Source organism: Danio rerio, chromosome 18, assembly GCF_052040795.2.
Source record: "Danio rerio strain M-AB ecotype USA chromosome 18, GRCz13ab, whole genome shotgun sequence".
Classification (NCBI taxonomy): domain Eukaryota; kingdom Metazoa; phylum Chordata; class Actinopteri; order Cypriniformes; family Danionidae; genus Danio; species Danio rerio.
The window spans coordinates 350,001-365,000 of record NC_141038.1 but is presented as its reverse complement, the minus strand read 5'-3'; the positions used below and the strand labels follow the sequence as shown (position 1 = coordinate 365,000).

The following is a 15,000-nucleotide window of genomic DNA, read 5'->3' as shown; positions in this document are numbered from 1 at the left end:
TTTATTTAAAACAGATAAATATATTTAAATGTGGGCCTATTTATAATATTTATTTTAAATGTATATATTTAAAATGTATTTTTAAATATATATATATAAAGTAAACCACATAGTGTATTTATTTCTTGGGGCATGGTGGAAGGGGGATGTTTGGGGTGGCTTCGCCTAGGGTGCCATTTAAACTAGAACTGCGACTGTATACGGTATTATTTGGGGAGATCTAGTTGGCTAAGACACTTAACCACGCCCCTCAGCTGTCTTTTTTGACAACAAACAGAAATGATGAGGAGGAGGAGGAGTCTATTGTAATAACTCAACCTAGACCCTTTTCCCCATCTGAAACGCCTACTTTACTACATCCAATCAGCTCACGGTAGAACAAGCCACGCCTACTGTTTTCTCATTTAATATTTCGTTTCTATAGGAACTGCTTCCGACTTTTCACATTATATCACTTAATACTGTGCATTTTCATTATCATGAGATATTGAAATACTGAATTTCCTCCTATTTCAGGTGTGAAGGCGGAGATCAGGTGTGTGCTGGTTGAGAAGGTGAACTCGGGCTCGCAGAGAGCAGGTCTGATAACCGCTCGAACTTGTGTGGATATTAGCACAATACAGACGGTCAAACACCTGGACAGGCAGCAGCAGCAGGTCTCAGCTGCGCCTCTCGGTGGCATGGAGGATGTGTTTGCATCACTGAAGGAAATGATCACCTTTCCGCTGCGTTATCCTGGAAGTCTGCGTCAGCTGGGTCTGTCCTGCCCACGGGGCCTGCTGCTGATCGGGCCGCCTGGCGTGGGGAAGACCCTGCTGGTGCGCTGCGTGGCTAAAGACATCGGGGCGACTTTAGTGACTGTGAACGGGCCAGAAGTCACGGGGTCTCGACCCGGAGAGAGCGAGGAGAACCTGCGGCGAGTGTTTGAACAGGCTCGAGACGCTGCTGATGACGGTCCTTGTGTTCTGCTGATCGATGAGATCGACTCGCTGTGCCCACGCAGGACAGGGAGCAGCAGTGCTCCAGAAAACAGGCTAGTCGCGCAGCTGCTAACGCTAATGGACGCCATCGGCAGCCATGAAGGCTTCGTTATTATTGGAGCCACAAACCAGCCGGACTCTCTCGACCCAGCACTCAGGAGACCCGGACGCTTCGACAGAGAGGTAATTATGTGTCAGGGATAAAGTAGATCCAGCAGGTTGTTATCTCAGAATAAAGCCTGACAGGTTTATCAGCAGTCCGATGTGAAGCGCTGCACTGCTGTAGAAGGGTTTATTCTGAGATAACAACCGTCTGAATGTACAGTATCCCACTACTGGCCACGAAGCATAAAAATGAGACTCTAAACATTGTTCTGAGTCATAATAGTATATTAGTACTTTAATTAAACGCAAAACTGACACAAATGTAAACAGCTGATGGAGTATACACTAACCTGAACATTATTCAGACACTAGATGGAGACAGTCTAAAACAGCTGATGGAGTATACACTAACCTGCACAATATTCAGACACTAGATGGAGACAGTGTAAGGGTGGTTTCACACCTACACTTTTGTATCGGAACGTGTCTCGTTTGCCCAGTTAGCGCGGTTCGTTTGGCATATGTGAACAGGGCAATCGCACTCTGTTCCGCGCCAAAGTAATCGCTCCGAGATGGCTTGAATGATTTGGTCTTGGCTCGAATGAAACGAACCCTGGAGCGGATCGATTACAGTGAGAAAGCGATATGATCCGAGCGCGGTTATATAACAGTGTTTATGGATATGTAATAGGCTTACGGCTATTTGAAGAGAGAATTATGAGTATGGTGCGAAGTTTCGCGAGTCTCCGGATGCCCGCAAACGAGTGATGATCTCCCGGTAATCTCGCGTCTCCCTCCCGGTCCTCAAATAGGCATCGTCGCGCACCCTTCTCACCCTCCCCACCGCATCTCTCCTCAGACACGTCGTGCACGCACACTGTCAATCACCACCAAACCACCACCTCTCCTGACAGCTGAGCGGGACTCTGCAAAATAAACCCTGACACTCTGACCAATGTGAGGAGAGTTTACTCACACGTGACTTGTTTTAGCTCTTTTGGTCCGATTAGAAACTTTGCAGTGTGAAAGCGAACAGCTCCAAGACCAAAGAGCAACAATATAACAATTGTAATCTCTGTTTCAGAACAACTGAATCCATTCACAGGTGTGAAAGCACCCTAAAACAGCTGATGGATTATACACTAACCTGCGCATGATTCTAACTTTCTGTGTCTGTGTTATCTGGGAATAGCATGGCTTTGAATGTTGTGACTGCCCAATCAGAATCAAGTATTCCAAAGAGCTGTAGTCTTATAATTAAGATGATTCCCTGGACATTAGTCAACTTCTTTGCTCCTCCTCCTCATTTTGACCGACAGCAATAATTTTGACATTTTAATTTTTTTACCTTTTTTTCTAATTTATTTAACTTTTTTTTTCAATGTGTTGTCAATTATGTGATCTGCAGGTCACATCTACCCCAAAATCTGGCCAAGAAATCTGCAATAATCATCTCTATAAACAACAACTTTCTTTGAATTGCTATTGAATCGAGAGCTTATGTTATGATTGTGTGTTCGGCAGGTGATCATCGGCGTTCCCTCGCTGCTACAGAGACGCAGTATCCTGAAGTGTGTGTGTCGAGAAATGCCGCTCTCTCCTGATGTCGATCTGAACACTCTCGCTGAAATGACCTGCGGATATGTCGGAGCGGATCTGAGCGCGCTCAGTAGAGAGGCAGCGCTGCAGGCTATGCGACACTCGCAGGTGGAATTACTATCATTTAAATGACATCAAATCGTTTATTTATATATGTATTGATGAGGTGTTGTGGTTCAGATGGGGGCGAGTGAGCCGGTGTCGATGCAGCACTTCATGCAAGCACTGCGACACGTGCAGCCGTCGTGTTTGAGGAGCAGCATTGGAGCGACTGACTTTAAACCCATTGGCTGGGAGCAGATCGGCGGACTCGAGGACGTCAAACTCAAGCTTAAACAGGTACGACACAAATGTGTGTTTAGTTTGAAATAAACAATGTCTTACGTTGCTGTGAATTTCATGTTTTTCTGTTGTTTTGTTGTTTTATAAATGTCCTTAATTTTAAGTAAATATTTTTAAATCATAAGATTATATTTATTAAGCGTTACTATCAGCAAACACTAACAGCGAGGTGTATTCATGTGAGTATTGTAAAGTATTAACGGTCCATCATTGCACTTTAAATAGAAGCTGTTCAGGCTCTTGTTGCTGATGAAAAATGAAGATATTTGTTCTTTCTATCTATTTAAATAGCACTGGATTATCCTGCTTCAATATATGTGGCATTACATAAAGGCTAGCTCAAAACTAATCTAAATGTAATGCAAAAGTACTCAGATTACATTACCATAAACGTGTAATCTAATGCTGAGTTCACACGAAACATGGTTCAATTAAGTATTGAAAAGCAAACGTGTGAATAGAGGTGAATTATCATAGATGTGCAATGCATTTGCCTCAATCGAGTCTACTGTGCAAGTTCAGATAATAGTACTCAAGTTAAATATTTAGCATCAGGGGAAACCAGAGTGAGTGACGCAGTGCTTCATGTTTGGTGTGAACTGAGTATAATATACCATAACACTGACCTCAAATGTTGTCATGCAGTAACAGATTATAATAATTGACAAGTAATCCACCAGCCCTGCTCATGATGTGCTGGATGTGTGTGTGTGTGTGTGTTTCAGAGTATCGAGTGGCCCATGAGGTTTCCAGAAGCGTTTGTGCGTTTGGGTGTCTCTCGACCCAGAGGCGTGCTGCTGTACGGGCCACCCGGATGTGCCAAAACCACCCTGGTGAAAGCAGCCGCCTCTTCATCACACTGCAGCTTCTTCTCCCTCAGTGGAGCCGAGCTCTTCTCTCCTTATGTGGGAGACTCCGAGAAAACACTGGCGCAGGTCTGACACTCACACACACAAAGCAGGCTGTAATGTGAGTAAAGGTGTAGGTTTTCACAGGGTATGATGATTTTACAAGCGGTGTTAGAAAAATAAATGAATGATGCATCGCAGTTCTTTCTCTAGTGATTCTGAATCAATTCTTAAAAGTCCAGAAATGATTCTGTTGATGAAAAGGATTCAGATTGTGATGGTTTAGATTAAGGGTTTCCATAGTAACTGTATATTAATATTCCCTCTTACTTTTAGTTTGCTATGAGGGAATGATGCAAAAAAGAAAGCCCCACCCCCTACTCAATATTTCGTTTCAGTGTGAAGTACATCAACACACTGAATTAAAAGACTCAGCAACTTCCGTTTCATGCGGACTTAGTGTGAACATACCTTAAAAGGTGGTGTGCCTTTACACTGGACAGAAAATTGCAGCTGTTTTCGAAGCTTAATCTATGCAAACTTAAAATATATTTGCTTGCATTTGTGCAAGTGCATAAAATTGTTGCTGTGTGACCCAGTTTCACTGCAAAACTGTTCACTGCATGGGCAAATTTAGGGGACATTCACACAGAATGCATCTTTGCACCTTAAAAACGCAAAGCGCAGCACTCGGGAATGATTTAACACAGTCCAGAACAAAAAAATAAATATGGAGCCCTGCTTTAACATGCATCACAATGCATTTTTTCTTTATAAAATGACCTGTGTGTGTGTGGACATGTGCCTCAGACACATAATATCAGTGTGTGTGTGACAGTCAGCTGTTCACTCTAATATCAGGGTGTGTGTGTGTGTGTTTACCGGTCAGCTGTTCGCTCAGGCGCGAGCGTGTGCTCCATCTATCGTGTTCCTGGATGAGGTGGACAGTATGGTGGGCTCTCGAGAGGACGGCTCTTCTTCTTCCCACAGCGTGCAGTCGCAGGTTCTGTCGGTTCTGCTGACGGAGCTGGATGGGGTGGGCGTGCGAACGCTGGAGAGACGGAGCACCTGCAGAAAGATTGCTCTGTTAGAAGGTGGAGATCAGGAGGACGTACGACTACATCAGGTCAGAGTCGAGGATTATGCATATGTTTATTGTATTTACTGAGTAAATTCTGTGTGGCTTGGCATATTTCAACTCAAACACAGAGGGAAAAAAGCAATAAATGTACAGCATTGCGCAAAAGTCCTGAGGCTGGCTTATACTTGATGCTTTCATGCATTATTGTTTCCAGACATATGCTAATGTTCAATAATTGCATAGAATGAAATAGGGATGCTCTTTTCGGTTATTTTTGCCAACCAACAACCGGCGTTTGTTAACCGAAATTTAACCGTTAACTGGTCAGATTAATATTAAATTATTATTTAATAAAAAAAATGTAATTAAATATTGCATTTTAAAATACTGATTCATTTTAACATGCAAACAGCAGCAGACACAATATAACAGAGCATCTTCACGCACCTGCAGTGTTTCCATCAGCATAGAAATAAAGAATAAACTAAATAAAAGAAATAGTCCTGCCCTAGATATTTTTCACTTAAATTATAAATTTAGATTACAAATGAAAACACTGACTGAATGCTTTTAAGAACCGGCACAGGCTGTTTGTCCAATCATGTTTTTTTCTCCTGTCAAATAAAAACATCCGTCCATCAAATCGATCACTCCACAGACAACATGCATTTAATTAATGTGCGCTGTTAGTATTATATCACAAAACCTCAGTCAACATTTTAATAGAAGTCATTATATTAAAGATTATGTCTTGTGATTATGATTTATTTCCTTCATCTCACTCGCGGTACATGTGTGCGCACACTGCGTGCGATGAAAGACAATGACAATGAACCTTAAGGCTCATATGTTGACTTTTTGTATAACAATTTTGTTGTTTACACATTGCATTAATTTGCATACATGTTTTATAAGCTGTAAAATGATGCCTCAGTTTGGTGTGGAGTTATTATGCAATTAAGGAGAAAATCTTTGGATCTGTTTGAATCGTGGATTATGTAGGCTATTTACAAAATGTATATTATATTCATTCATTTTCTTTTCAGCTCAGTCCCTTAATTAATCTGGGGTCGCCACAGCGGAATGAACCACCAACTTATCCAGCATATGTTTTATGCAGCAAATGCACTTCCAGCTGCAACCCATCACTGGAAAACACCCATACACACTCATTCACACACATACACTACGCACAATTTACCTTAGCCAATTCACCTATACCACATGTCTTTGGACTTGTTTTTTTTTTATTACATATAACTATAATAACATAAATTCCTACATGCCGCTAATAGTTTGATTACAGTGTTTACAACTATACTGAACTTCAATGATGCAACTAAAATAAGAATACCCCATGTCTTAATTCAATTTGTGTTTAATACGATTAAGACATGGTAGATTCTTAATCATAGCATCGTCTTAATCATATTAAAATCTGAGGGTTGGTGTTTATGTAAATGCACTCATTGTTGAAGTGATGCATCTTGTATGCATGTGACTTACATTTCAGATGGAGCTGCAGGAAGTGTGCAATAAGGATGTTTTGATTGTGGCCGCCACTAACAGACCCGAGGCTCTGGACAGCGCTCTGCTCAGACCTGGACGACTCGACCAGATCATATACGTGCCTCCTCCTGACCTCCAGGTGACCTGCACACACACACACACACAAACAAACAAGCCTTTCAAACCCAGACCACTCCTCACCCACACCCATTTGGCTGATCAAAAGCATGTAAATTAATTAATGCATGGCTTGATTGTTCACAATATTAAACCGCCATATTGACTTTTTCATAATCATATCAGGCAACATTAATTGCATAAATGTATAGAAGACCAATACATTACAAGAAGACCTTTTACCTGAATTAAAAGTATGCAGTCTTTAAAAACAAGTATCAGTAAAGTCATATCACAGCTTTTGCTTCTGTAGATTGTCAAGTGTGACTCCAGCTGTAGATTGGGAGAATGCATAAAGGAAAAATAAAGGTTTTGTTTTCAGTTGCATCCTAAATGACACACTAAACACTCATAGACTCAACAGTGTAGTGTATGAGATTAGTGTAGTACAAAATAGAACACTAAAGGTGTTTTTTACTAACCGGAAATTCACATTTAACAGTTGATAAATTAGTCAGATAAATAAACAAATTAACAAACAGGTGCTGTCATGAGCTTAAATGCATTCATCATCAGGAGGTGGTGTAATTGCCTCTGTAGGAGAGTTTAGTGTGTACAATCCAAAATAAATACAGTAATACAACCTTATTCATCGATAACTCCTCCCCTTCACCAGCTGTTCCTCCCCTTCATCATTAGCTCCTCCTTTTTATCAGCAGCTCCTTCCCTGAGCTCCTCCCATTAATCAGTCGCTCCTCCCCTTATTCATCAGCAGCTCCTCCATTAAATCAGCAGCCCCTCCCCTTTATTTGTAGCTCCTCAGATTTACAAGTAGCCCCTCCCATTCATCATTTTCTCCTCCCCTTCCACTTTGAGTGCATGAACAGTTTAACATTTCACACATATTTTTATCAGTTGAAGTACATCAGCGGTGAATTTAAAATGCACTTATTCTGTTCAGAACTTAAAGAATTATATAAAACTGCAAAATATTGCATAAGCATGTGACTTGGCATGAACCTTTCCATGTGTCTGATGTGTGTGTGTGTGTGTGTGTGTGTATTCTCATGTACGCCTCATCAACAGGCTCGTCTGGCTGTGCTGCGCATTTGCACTAAAAGCGTCCCGCTGCATCAGGATGTGTGTTTGGAGGATCTGGCGGCTCAAACGGAGCTCTTCTCTGGAGCTGATCTAGAAAACCTTTGTAAAGAGGTAAAGCACACACTCACCATAAGAAACTCATTTGTTCCTGCTGAGATGTGTAAAGCTGGACTCTTGTGTGTGTCTCAGGCGGCTCTGTTGGCTCTGCGTGAGGATGGACTCGCCGTTTCTTGCGTGAGACAGAAGTATTTTCTGAAGGCGCTTCAGATGTTGAGTCCGTCACTGAGTGCAGAACAACTTCAGCAGAACATACATGCAGCTCTCCAATAAACATGTTTACAATAAATAAAAAGGTTTTGTTATCATCCATGCTTCCGGTGGTCATTCTTAATGTCTTTAGCTAAAGGGCACAATATAAAAATATCAACTGCATTTGAATTAACACTTAATAGCAATAATTAATTACATTTTAAACTCATAAATGTTCAAAAGTCTTGTAATAACCCCCAGTTACACTTAAAAATATACGAAAACCATGTTGATAAACATGAATATGTAAATAAATATAATAAAATTAAAATGGTTGCTGCCTGCTGCTGCTCTTGGTTGACCTGTGATTAATAAAGATATACTATTACTTATATACAGAAATTTTAATTGCCTAGACTTCATTTGTAAATTTAACAGAAGTTTAATTATATTAACATTGTACTACAAATATGTTTTAGTTATTTAATTTACATTTTATAATCTTAAAACAATGATCACTGAACCTTTATCGCTCTCCAGTGTTTAAAAACAAATGATCTGAATCATAAGGGTTTTTTTAATTTATATAAGATTTAAATCTATGTATCACCTAACAAAAATTAACTAGATATGACAAAAAATAGTAGATATGTGTAAAGTTCCAGCATAAATAAGAAATATTACATAATATTAAATATTTTTCCCAGAATGAATATTGAAAGATTAAGAAAGCAGCTTGTGTAGCTGAGTAAATTACTTCAGTGCCCAAAACAGTAAAAACCATTCGTTATGTATATTAAAGTGTTTTTTACATGCTATAGTAAATTACCAGAATTAATCTATTGAGGTAATTACGTTTTTATGGTTATACAACTATAGTAATGTAAATAAATGACTTAATTCTGTAGTTCTCTACAACTATATAGTATATTACACTACAATTCATCAGTTTACTGTAGTAAAACTAAAGTAGCCTATAAAACAGTATTTAATCCAGTTTATCAATTGATGATACTAATAATACAGTACGCTGCAGCATTCATTAACAAAGAGTTGTATATACACAGAATACATTAGTGTGGTTCAAAATAAGCTCCTACAATTTATCCAAATGCATTAGAGCTTTTAAATACCTAAATAAAAAAGTATTTTCGTCTTTATTTACGACTAAAATTAACGGAAAACTGACCGATTCGCATTCTCCTCAGACCGTCATCGTCATGAAGTTCGCGCCTTTCTAGGATTCGCGCGTCAGACGTCACAGTTGTCCAGCCAACGTAAGCAGAACGTAAACAATAACATCGCTAATGTTTGCGAAATGTCTTTGACAGAAATCATCATTTCGAATTTAATGTAAACTTTAGTTTCTTCATGTTATTGAAGAGCTACCAAAAAGCCAGCTGAAATCAAGCGTTTCAATTAAATGTTGTAAATAAACACACTTTTAAAATGTAAATACTGTCCAGGCCCTGACCAGCCTGGTGAAAGGGGTGGTCCTTTTTTCTCCAAAAGTAAATCTTTTTTTGTTATACGCCTCATTTTTTATTTAATAATGAGATTTTAATGCTGCATTTTAGTGACATTTTAAAGCATTATTTAAGCTGGATTATATTGTCGGATGGTCATCATACTCACACTTTTTGTAAAATAAATAAATGAAAAAAACATATTTTTTAAATACAAATTTATTACATGATATATCTTTAGAAAAGAAATAGAAATTCTGTTAAAAGTTTTACATTAAAAACCGTATGCCTATTGTCATTAATTAGGCAAATAACAAACTGGCCTAAACATTCAACTTTCCTCAGTCAGAATTTGGCAATTAAAAAATAATTAAAACATAATAATAATAATAATAATAATAATAATAATAATCTAGTGCTTCATAATTGTCTAGCCTCTAAAAAAGTGCATTTGAAAGATCATGAATAACAACAACAGACAAAATAGTATTCAAATTCATTTTAATATGGTGCGCTTCTGGTGCTTTTATTGGTCATTTTTTTTGTTTCGAGGATAACAAGGTACACAATTTGTATTTTAAATTTGGTGTAAAATGTTTTCTCTGTTTCCCAGTGTTGGATTGCAGCTAGAAGGGCATTCGCTGTGTAAAAACGTGCTGGATAAGTTGGCGGTTCATTCCACTGTGGCGACCCCTGATTAATAAAGGGACTAAGCCGAAACGAAAATAAATGAATGAATGAATGTTTTCTCTATTTAACAATTCAATAGCGAAAGATGCCGTCATTTACTTCAGATTGTATGCTTACTTGCAAAGCCGGATGTTCGACTCATCATAAATATGGGAAAACTTATTTTTACAATTCATGATGGCACAGCAGTCAAAATAAGACCATGAGCTCATGTATGGGACAAATTTGTGACCTTCTCAGTGAGGGGTGCGTCTTCCGAACCACCCAAACCCCCCCTGGCTAGGGGCCTGCTGTCAGTTAACAGATACATACACATCAGGGTTAGGGTGAGCAAATCAAGGCAAAGGCAGGAGCAGGACTAGTGTAATCAGCATTAAACTCCATTGTGTAATAAATGGGTTTGTTTATGTTTTTACTGTAATATGTTCATTATAAAATGCTGAATATGATACTGCATCATTAATTAATTTGTTTTAAAGAAACATTTTCTTGTTGTTTTTAAATATTAGCTAATAAAATAGGGAATTATTTATTCATTCATTTTCTTGTCGGCTTAGTCCCTTTATTAATCTGGGGTCGCCACAGCGGAATGAACCGCCAACTTATCCAGCAAGTTTTTACACAGTGTTTGCCCTTTCAGCCGCAACTCATCACTGGGAAAAAATTAGGGAATTTCCCATGGCAAATTTAATGTCACATGTTTTGGTAGATTTCGCTTTGGCCCTCAGTCAAGTTTGGTTTTTGGCCCTTTGTAAGAGAAGTTTGGGCAGCCCTGATGTAGAGTGAGTGGCAGGTCATTTCTCTGTTCATGTTAGTCCTGGAGATGGCGCTGCTGTACATTACAGTGTCATATTTGGGCGTGATGGTGGTTTTTGTTTTGGGTGTGTACGTGCCATCAAACGCATATCAAAGTCAATATAAGAGCAGGAGAGTCACCATGATGCTGCATTTACACCTCCAGCTCTGTTCTCTCCCATCATCAGCTCATCGAGACTCGTCTTTACAGTATGTTGACTCCTTCATCTGGAATTCACACTGTATGCAAGTAATGATCCGAGTGTTGTTTTCTCCAGGAGTAATCTGTAACTGCTGAAAGATGAACGGAGGATTGATACAGTTGCTCAGGAAAAGGAAAGAGGTGAGGAAGGAGTCTTCATCTTCATCCGTCTGACATATGCAGTGGATTATCACATAATAATTGCTCCTCATTATCGTTGTAGTTAATTCCTCTGCTTGGGATTGTTAGTTGTGCTGCATTTGGAGCGACAACAACCATGATTTACTTCCTGCTGACCAAACCCGATGTCATGTGAGAAACCTGTCTCTTTATTTGTATGCAATTAAACACCATTACTGGTAATCTGCATAAACTATTACCTGTATTGTTTATGTTCATTATAGTGATCTACAAATTAAGTTTCCAACAGTATTTAAAGGCAAAGTTTATCCAAAAGTGAAAAACTCTGTCATTTACACTTGAAAACAAAGGAGGATACGCTGAAAGGTTCAGATTCTTCACAATATCTTGTCCAGAAGACGTTCATAGCAGTGTAGGATCACTTCAGTGAAATGTTCATTTTGGGTGTACTGTGCCTTTAAATGAAATTAATATTTCAACACGCATAAAACAATGTGAAAGCGCCTGAGGGACACCAGCGGGTCTGAAAGCAATCTGCAATGTGAATGTGTACCATTGTAGAAGCTCAAGAGGGATCAAATGTTTTGACTTTTACAGTTTAAACAAGACGGGAAATCCCGAGCCCTGGGAGATGCTGGATCCATCAAAACCACAGAAGGTAAAATTTAATCGATGTATTTCCGTGTGTGTTTTGTGGATCAGGACCGACAGGTTATGTTAATGTTCACCATTGTTTTAAGACAGATGTACAACTGTTTCCTAAGCATCTGTTTTCCTCATGCCAGGCCAGTCATGGCACCAAACTGTGGGGTAAACGGATTCTTATGTGGTTAGGCGATGTTTGAAAAATGCTTTAGATCACAGTGCCATACACATACATGACTGCAGCCAATCAGCAGTAAGGGGCGTATCAAAAAGGGGGAGTGGCCTGTTGGGTTAAAAGAATTTGCATGTTTTGTTTTTTTATAGCTGTTTTACGGTTGGTGTGCACACTCACATTAGTGCTCTGTGTCTAGTCACGGTGTTAATTAAGTATGTGTTTATTATATATATGTTAAAGAATCTCCCCGTATTTCCTCCAGGTGCTTCGGTTTCCCCCATTAGTCTAAAGACATGCGGTACAGGTGAATTTGGCATCCTAAAATTGACTATAGTGTATGAGTGTGTGTGTGAATGAGTGTGTATGAATGTTTCCCAGTGATGGGTTGCAGCTGTAAGGGCATTCGCTGTGTAAAACATATGCTGGAATAGTTGAAGGTTCATTCTGCTGGGGCGACCCCTGATTAATAAAGGAATTAATATGTTAAATAAATGTTTGTTTTTATCTCTCATCATCATTCAATTTCCTTTGGCTTAGTCCCTTTATTCATCAGGGGTTGCCACAGCAGAATGAACCGCCAATTATTCCAGCATATGTTTTACATAGCGATTGCCTGTCCAGCTGCAACCCAGTACTGGGAAACACCCATACACACTATGGCCAATTTAGTTAATCAATTCCACTATAGCGCATGTGTTTGGACTGTGGAGGAAACCCACGCCAACACAGGGAGAACATGCAAACTCCACACAGAAACACCAACTCGCCCAGCCGGGACTCAAACCAGCGACCTTCTTGCTGTGAGGCCACAGTGCTGACCACTGAGCCACCGTGCCGCCCTATCTCTCGTCTGTTTTTAATTAGCAGAAGAGGTTAATGAATGTATTCTGTGCTGCTTTAAATAAACGCCGCGTCTGCTGGAGATGCTGTGGATGAAGCTGAGCTGTGAATGTGATGTTGACTCTAGACAGTGTTTACTGCTCATATAGAGCTGCTGATAACCCGGAGAAACATTAACCAGCGGTTTCCATCTCACTACAGCTCCTCACCATTAACCAGCAGTGGAAACCAGTGGAGGAGCTGGAGATGGTCAAGAAGATGACCAAATGACCATGATGCACACTGCACATACGGTCTGGGGCTGCACAATATATTGTTCCAGCATCGATATCTCCATGTGTCTGTTGAGTTTGATTATAGCTGATCAGCAGTGGAGACTGTGTTCATTTACATTACATTTGATTATTCAACTGACTTCAGTTTGACTCCTGGCAAAACCATAAAGCACTGCTCATTTCACTTTCATCTCTGCTCTGTCTTATTTCTTTACTCCATTACAGGATCAATCTGAAGATGCCAATCCAAATACAGATACTCAAGTCACCTGCTGAAATTGTACTCATATCAGAATATATATCATATACTAATAAAACATATATCATGCAGATCTACTGTCCCACATTATTTTAAGTGGCCTTGATGACTATGAACTTAACCCTTGTGTGCTGTTCAGATTGACTCCCCTTTGGTGATGTTGGGGCTGTTTCTGCTCCATTGACCTCATTTATAATCAGATTGTATGGATGCAGCCATGACATGATTGTTGCTGGATTTCTCTGTTGGCATTAAGAGGTCAAATGTGCAATATCTACTGTTGATCATCAGTGTGCAGCATTAACCCTTTAGATCGGCCTGTGTTGAAGAGTTTCTGACTCTCATATGGAGTTCAGTGGAGTAAAACAGCAGATTATAATGTGTGTGTGCAGAAATACACTGACGGTGTTTACTGTGTTCTGACAGCTCAGGGGTGCATGTTGAGTTTCTCACACTTATCATATCAAGGTAAGGTCTCTCTCACACACACACACACACATACACACACACACACACACACACACACTAGGCATGGGACGATAATTGTTTTTAAGGTATACCGGGGTTTGGAAAAGTCAAGGTTTTGAAAACGGCAACATTTTCTGCTATACAAATCCTAAGGTATATGCAAGATTTTTTATTTGCTTTTTTAGGAAAACAGCATCTCCAGCAGAAAAAATCTCCAAATATGCGGTTTTACATTGTAAAGAAATCTGTGTTTTTAATAGCCTGACATGTTTACTGCTCCCAAATATTTTAAATGTTTCCCAAAATAAAATATATTGTGCTCAAAGGGGATTAAAAATTTTCAGGGTGTCCGCGGCGTCTTAAAATGTCTAACATTTCAAAAACTAAAGCTCTTAAAAATGCACTGAAATATGCTGTTGTGGGTCTTGAATACTTTTGAACAGGTCATAATTTTCACTAATTATCCATGTAAAGCTACATATAAGTATTTCATTTAATATTGTGTATGCTCCATTGCATTTGTGAAAAATATTCTGTTTTGGTTTGATTTTCAGAAGACTTTTAGATTAGCATCTCATTGTGAGCAATGATTAAATAAATGACACCAAAAAATTACAGAGTTATATAAAAATAATCGAAAAGTTCAAAATAAATATTACCCTGATTTACACCTCAGTATTCTGAAGATGCTTTATTGAACATTAGGAAACAAAGTTACATTTAAAAAAAAATTATTTATGTTGTGAATAGATTTTATTACAGCTTTTAAAACTTGTCTTTTTTTAAGAAAGAAAGATTGTGCTAATAAAAATATATGTATATAACTAGAGTTTGCTTGTTCTGACACAATATTTAAAATATATGGCTGAGAAATAACTGAATTTGAATTTTAGGGCGAGTAAAAAAAAAATCCACTGGTTATTACAGAAAATGATGATCGTTTTGCCCTGTGATAGTCTGAAATTTCAGTGATAATGGTCTTAAAAAGTCTTAAATTTGACGTGATGAAACCTGCAGAAACCCTGTGTTTACCCAGACATTTAAAAACAATTTACTTTAAAGCAGCAATCACATGACTCTCAAACCGGGATATTTTTATCCAGTTATCATACT

General features: G+C 38.9%; 3 protein-coding genes across 7 annotated transcripts in view; 2 read left to right on the top strand and 1 right to left on the bottom strand.

The window, feature by feature from the left end:
* The window catches only part of afg2b (AAA ATPase AFG2B), a 12,307-nt gene extending 4,260 nt beyond the window's left edge, over positions 1 to 8,047 (top strand). The window contains exons 3-10 of one of the 2 annotated variants that reach the window (XM_087292663.1): positions 517 to 1,466; positions 1,530 to 2,792; positions 2,865 to 3,023; positions 3,752 to 3,961; positions 4,764 to 5,000; positions 6,469 to 6,603; positions 7,668 to 7,793; positions 7,872 to 8,047. In XM_087292663.1, the coding sequence (XP_087148789.1) occupies positions 2,673 to 2,792; positions 2,865 to 3,023; positions 3,752 to 3,961; positions 4,764 to 5,000; positions 6,469 to 6,603; positions 7,668 to 7,793; positions 7,872 to 8,012 (1,128 nt within the window). In that variant the 5' untranslated portion in view covers positions 517 to 1,466; positions 1,530 to 2,672 and the 3' untranslated portion in view covers positions 8,013 to 8,047. The remainder of the gene's footprint in view (positions 1 to 516; positions 1,467 to 1,529; positions 2,793 to 2,864; positions 3,024 to 3,751; positions 3,962 to 4,763; positions 5,001 to 6,468; positions 6,604 to 7,667; positions 7,794 to 7,871) is intronic. The other variant, NM_001076588.2, reaches the window with a different exon arrangement.
* The window catches only part of nnt2 (nicotinamide nucleotide transhydrogenase 2), a 42,739-nt gene extending 33,548 nt beyond the window's left edge, over positions 1 to 9,191 (bottom strand). The window contains exons 1-4 of one of the 4 annotated variants that reach the window (XM_087291450.1): positions 9,121 to 9,191; positions 7,811 to 7,964; positions 6,462 to 6,608; positions 4,757 to 4,942 (exon numbers count right to left, since the gene is read on the bottom strand). Coding sequence is in view for 2 of the 4 variants with exons in the window: in XM_087291448.1 (XP_087147574.1) it covers positions 4,757 to 4,794 (38 nt within the window). In the remaining 2 variants the exon portion in view is untranslated. Of the gene's footprint in view, positions 1 to 4,756; positions 4,943 to 6,461; positions 6,609 to 7,810; positions 7,965 to 9,120 lie in introns of those variants that run through there. The other 3 variants (XM_087291451.1, XM_087291448.1, XM_087291449.1) reach the window with 3 other exon arrangements.
* A 1,790-nt stretch (positions 9,192 to 10,981) lies between these two features.
* coxfa4l3 (cytochrome c oxidase associated subunit FA4L3) lies at positions 10,982 to 13,491 on the top strand. The gene is made up of 5 exons (NM_001198748.1): positions 10,982 to 11,092; positions 11,161 to 11,225; positions 11,308 to 11,396; positions 11,823 to 11,883; positions 13,087 to 13,491. The coding sequence occupies exons 2-5, from the start codon at positions 11,184 to 11,186 to the stop codon at positions 13,153 to 13,155; spliced, it is 261 nt and encodes an 86-aa protein (NP_001185677.1). The 5' UTR covers positions 10,982 to 11,092; positions 11,161 to 11,183; the 3' UTR covers positions 13,156 to 13,491.
* Positions 13,492 to 15,000: the final 1,509 nt, after the last annotated feature.